General features: G+C 46.9%; 1 protein-coding gene across 1 annotated transcript in view; it reads left to right on the top strand.

Moving 5' to 3' along the window:
• The window catches only part of LOC146353730 (uncharacterized), a 29,089-nt gene continuing 23,089 nt past the window's right edge, over positions 1-6,000 (top strand). The window contains exons 1-3 of the mRNA XM_084829769.1: positions 1-252; positions 1,690-1,918; positions 4,607-4,609. Coding sequence (XP_084685895.1) covers positions 1-252; positions 1,690-1,918; positions 4,607-4,609 — 484 coding nt within the window. The remainder of the gene's footprint in view (positions 253-1,689; positions 1,919-4,606; positions 4,610-6,000) is intronic.

Genomic DNA, 6,000 nt, shown 5'->3' with positions numbered 1-6,000 from the left:
ATGGATTTCCAAAAGTTTGTTGCATGGGAAAAGCTGCCATCTGTTGTTCCCAAAAAAGATGCCACTGAATCATCATCATCTTCATCAAAATCAGGAAGTGCAAGTGAAAATGAAACAGAAACTGATGTTGAAACTAAGCCAAAAGTTGTGGCCAAAATTGACTCTTCCCCTAGTCCCAAGATTGAAATTCCTCCTTCTGTGAAGAATGTGTTGGACAAAATTGAGATGGCACAGCTAGAAAGAGCAAAGAAGGTATGTATAGAAAAACTTGAAATCCTGCCCTGGACAGTTTGATGGATGAGGAGACTAAGTATGTACAGCCCTTTACAACAGAACATCCAAGTTTCCACCATGGACCCATGGTGGATCAGTGGTACATGAAACACAATTCTTCTCACACCTTGAGCATCAGGACTGCCCCTACTCAGCAGAGTACGGTAGCCACTTCAGGGAGATGATTCTGGATGTCATGAAAGGGCAACAAATTGTTAGTTATTTAAATTATTATTGTGTTTTTATTGCCAAGGACAGGGAGAGGTGCTTGTGGGATTGTCCACCATGGTGCCAAAATAATTTGGCTGGCCTTGAGTAATAGGCACCAGCTTGAGGGGGAGATGTGCTATTTGCTGCTCTACCTCAGGAAGCCAAATGCCTTGGGCTAGCCCTGCTGAGCATGCCCAAACCTCACTGAGAAAATGATATGGTGGCAAGAAATAAAAAGTGGGGCTCATCCTGACCTTTGCAGGTAATTGATTAAAAAAAACACTAGATTTGATCCTTTTATTTGTTTATTTATCAAGTCTGCTGTGTTACTGGATGCCTCCCTAGAGCTTGCAATGTGAAAAGGCTCCTATCAGCTGTTAAGAACAGCCCTGCTGGATCAGACGGCCAGATCTAACCTTGTGTCATATCATTACAATCCCATCATGGTAATGCTATATCCCTCTTGCGCATTGATACCTCATAGGACACATAATGACATTTTTTGTGTTTTTTTGGATAATGCGGAATAAAAAGCAGGAAATAACGCTACCAAAGCAGTATATCGAATGTGCAATGTGCCCCAACAGTTATCAGTGCACTTTAATACCACTATAAAGCAGTAGTGTAGATCAAGCCCAAAGATCCATCTAGCCAACATCCTGCTTCCCACAGTGGCCAGTCAGATGCCTACAGGAAATATACAAGCTGGACTTGAAAGCAATGGGCCTTTTTTTGCTGTTGTTCCCAAGTAACGATATTCATAAGTACACTGCCTCTGAATCTGAAAGTGCCACCTAGCCATCTTGACTATTAGTTGCTGTTAGACCTATCTTCCATTAATTTATCCATCCCCCTCTTAAAGCCATCTAAGCTAGTAGCCATCACTGTTATCTCTTTGGCACAAGTCTTAGTTAGTTAGTTAGTTAGTTAGTTAGTTAGTTAGTAATACAGATTTCTATCCCCCACTGTCCTCAGGACTCAGAGCAGGTAGCTTGCTCTGAAACATTTACTAATATCCCAGAACCTTAAAGGTTCACTCTTTCCACCAGAAGCCAGACTAACTGAAAACGTCCTGCTGTAAAGCTTCCAGCAAGTGCTCCAGAAGAGGCTGAAGAGGGAAGGGAGTTGCGTAATGGAGAAGTGAGCTCCTAAAACACCTTCTGTATTTGCCCTCCTGTTGCATTCATCCTCATTCTGTCCTTACAGGAGGTTTCTAAGAAGCTCTATAACATTCTGGACAATGTCAACCGGGTCTACGAACGCTACAAAAAGGATGATGGCATTGACCCTGAGACAGAAAAGGAGTACCAATTCTCACAAACATGGGAAGGGAGAAGTCGTCGATCTCATTTACTAGATCGAATTGCTGATGCGCTAGATGACAGTGTGTTCAAAGCACAGGAATTACAAATGGTTCTGGAGTCACTCAAAGCCTGCAGTAAGTTCCATGACGATGGAAGTAGGAAGGGATACTCTGACAAAATTTCATCTTCTGGAAAGCCAAAAGAACATGGAAACTTTGCTGAGCTCCACAGAAGCAGCGGAGAATCAGCAATAGGGCTATAAGCCACTGCACCCCCAACACCCATCCACCCATCCACATGGGTAGAAAAGGGGGAAATATATATTAATATTCATTTTTAAATAAACATATATACCACTTTTCCTCATTGGGCACACAAAGTGGTATATAATAAGGCCTGGTTCACACACAACACTAACCCATGGTATGGGTTGTTTTAATTCTGGTTTGTTGTGATGTGTGAATGCAGCCATCCTAACAAATCATGATTTGTTAACCATGAAAAACCCAGAAAGAGAACCCATGGTTTGTTGTTGGGTTGTGAACTCTGGGTTTCACACATAGTGGCTTCTCTTTCAGGCAAAATCAAACACTCCTTTGAACCCACAGTTCTCTCTCAGATTCCACTCTGAATCCAGATAAAATCTACACACTTCCATTCTCAAACCAGATGAAATCTGCACACTCCACACTGCAGACTCACAAAAACACATCAAACTCAGAGAAAGGAAAAGACCCTAGCCCTGCTTTCTCCCCACAAAACATCCTGCTGCCCACCTCAACCCCCCCATGATCACCTTGTCACCCATCCCAGCCCCCTGCTTCCTTCTTCCATCCCAGTCCTGGACTCCCCACCCACTCCCATCACTCTCTGCAGCTCTCCCCACCCCAGTCCCACTCTGCCTGTCTCCTTCTCACTGTTTTCCTCCCTGCCCCAGTCAGGTCACCTGTAACCCCCATTTCCCTGCTTCCTCCCTCCTCCACCCCTTCAAGGTTCCCCTCACCCACTTCCCTCTCACCAGGCAATTCCAGCAAGTGCCTTGTTACTGTTGTGGGTGGTCGCCAGGAGTGCTTCAAAGTGAGGTACTGGCTTCCATCTGGCTGCCATGTTTTCTACCTAAGAATGTAAGGCCAAAAGTCACTCTGGGGAATAAAAAGATGGTGGGCGGCTGAAGGCCAGCACTTCATGTTGTTAGATAAAAAGTTCTTGCTTCTGGTTGAAAGAAAGGATGCCAGGCAGGCAGCAGTGGATTCAACACTATTTTATTAGTCATTTTGCAAAACGGGTGCAGAGCAGTCTGGACCCCGAGCTAAGCGTGCATAAGTCTTTTTATACCTCCGCCCCCTATACATTTTTGCTAGTGATAAGATATTTTAACCGACTAAGCTACTAGCTGACACAGCAGAAGCATGACCTGCAGTTGTACAATGAGATAATGTCGGCATGTTTATTTTTGTGATTATGCTTATGTGCCTGTCCTAACCATGTTTTACGACTTCCCTTTTTAACAAATGTACATTCCCACTGGACATGTGTCCGGTGGGCTCAATAATTATGACTAATAGCTCAAAGGTCTAGCAAAGAGCTGACAGCCAAAGAATAAGAGGACAATCTTTTTCTAACAATTCCCTCCTTTAAGTCTTTACTCATGTCTTAAAGCATTTTAAAATGGAGTTTCTTTATCAGCACAATAAAGCAAGAGCATTTGTTTTGACAAAGCAGTTTCAATTAATCGCTGGGATTTATAAACAAGAGGCGATTGTGGCTCCTGGATGGCTTCTTCGCCTGTGTCCCTGGCAGCTTCCGGGGGGGTGCCAGGGAGCAGAGGACTGTTGCCCGTGTCCTCCTGTTCTTTCCAGGTGACAGGAGGAGGCAGGGGTTATCTAAATGGCTTTAACCGGCTGCAATGTGTCCATTTGCTAGAACCTACAAGTTTCACACATGAACGGCTGGTTGGTCCCACCAGGTAGGCCCTTCTCACCCTTCTTTTAGAGCTTCTTTATTCTACTTTTTCAACAACACTTTGTCTCTCGGCTGGAAGAGATGGATGGGAGCATCTAGCGGCAACCTCTGGAATGGGACGGAGTAAGCTCGTAGCTGTGAAAGAACGGACTATAGAGAAGTCAACTGGCCCCTCAACATCTGATCCCCCATTTCCCACTTGACTTCTTCCCTCCTTCCGCCGTGTACCCGGGGCGGGAATCTAAACATTAGCTCAAAGGGGGACAACTTTATGTCTTTTCTTGGCATTCTTTGAAGCTTTGTTAGAGCTATTGGCAAAGCCTCAATCTAAGTAAGCTTTACCCCTTGCTGGAGCTTGGTTAGGGTCTCCTTGAGACTCCGATTAGTTCTTTTAACCTGTTCACTCGCCTGGGGTTTCCAGGGGCAATGTAAGTGCCACTCTACTCCCAGAGCCTGTGCCAGCCTCCGTGTAATAACTGAGGTGAAGTGTGAGCCCTGATCGGACTCTATAACTTCAGGCAGGGAGAACCGGAGCACCACCTCCTGTAACAACTTAACAACAACAGTTTTAGCTTGGCAGTTTCTACATGGAGATGCCTCTACCCACCCTGTCATTTGACACACTATTACAAGCAAATACCTGTAACCCCTACAGGGTGGCATTTCAGCAAAATCAATCTGCACCCTCTGGAAGGGATAATACACCCATGGTCGCCCTCCCCTTGGTGGTGGGGGTGCCCTGGGGGAATTAATTTTCTGGCAAACCTCACATGTTGCTGCTAATCGATGGGCGCGTACAGTTAGGCCAGGAGAGACGAACAGCCTCTTGCAATAGTCAATCATGGCTGATGCCCCAGGGTGTCCAAGAGAATGATGCACTTGCTCTAAGATAGCTCCCTGCAGGGTCTGTGGTAGGAGCAGCCTCCCATCTGTCATCTGGATCCATCTGTCGCCACGGGGACTTACTCTGTGTTCTTGCGCCATCTGTAACTTGGAAGGGGAGTATGTGGGGGGCTCCTCTCTTCTGGGTAAGATGAGAAATGTCCCTTGAATTCTTTCCTTGGCTGCCCTCTTTGCGGCCTTATTTGCCCTTAAGCAACTCGGCCAGCCTCTTGCCACGACATCAAGGACCTTGGAGTAATATCCCACCGGCCTCCAGGAGGGGCTCTTTTGCTGGCAAATTACTCCCGAGGCTACGCCTTTATTCTCATGCACATAGAGTCTAAATGGTCGACTGGGATTTGGTATGGCTAGGGCAGGTGGCAACACAAGGGCAGCTTTGAGACTGAGGAAAGACTTATTCATTTTTTTTAGTCCATTTCCATTTATCTAATTTATCTTTTTGCAGCGCCTCATACAGCGGTCGCGCCGTCTCCCCATCCATGTAGACAAGAGGGTGGGCAGCTGGCTGGGGTTGAGGCACATGGAGATCCACCCAGGAGGAGATTTTACATCCCACAGAGTTGCGTCAGGGCAGGGCCCCTAGAGGTCTTCATCACCAATGCCCTCAAAGGCGTAGTTGCCATGGAAGTTGTTGGCCCCAATGTCAGCAGAAGAGCTGGAATGGCTGATGGCACACAGACTGACGGAGCCCAGTTTGCTCGAGACCTTTGCAATAGACTCCCTGCTTGCATCAGGAGAATCCAAAAGAGGGGAAGCCGTACTTCTATCCTTCCGTCAGAAGTGAAAGCAATCTCAATTTGGAGCTTAGTCAATAAGTCCCTTCTTAACAATGCCACCGGACAGGAGGGGTTACAGACAAAGGCGTGTTCTAGGTGTGTTTTCCCAACCTTGGTGAGCAAGGGATAAGAAAGGGGCACTCGGGTTGCCCTTCCCTCAACCCCCATTATGGTGGTAGATCCCCCACTTCCCGTTGGTGGTTGGCTAAGGGGGGAGGATGGACAGGGCGGCCCCTGTATCTACAAGGGCATTGTAGGAGCGGCCCCCAACTTTAATTTTGACTATGGGGTCCCGTCTTGCCTCAGAGACAGCTAAGAGGGGGCCGGGCCCCGGTCTGTCTTAGTCTCTTTCTTGTTCATGCAAAATCCTTTCTCCCCCCCCCCCGCACCCTCCTCTCTCTCTTTGCTTCAAGGCTTCATAGTCACACTTCTAGTGCCTAATTTTCTTACAGAAGGCACTCTGGTCTCTTCTCAGGGAGGACCCCTTCCTCCCTCCTTTTCTTCTCTTTTTAGCTCCTCCTTTGTCGGGTCTGAGAACCACAGCGAGGAGCTTTGCGTGCCTCTTGTCTTTC

This window comes from Heloderma suspectum, chromosome 2 (assembly GCF_057233095.1).
Source record: "Heloderma suspectum isolate Gila_16-S chromosome 2, 16-S_ref, whole genome shotgun sequence".
In the NCBI taxonomy this organism is placed as follows: Eukaryota; Metazoa; Chordata; class Lepidosauria; order Squamata; family Helodermatidae; genus Heloderma; species Heloderma suspectum.
This window is presented reverse-complemented; position numbering and strand designations above follow the sequence as displayed.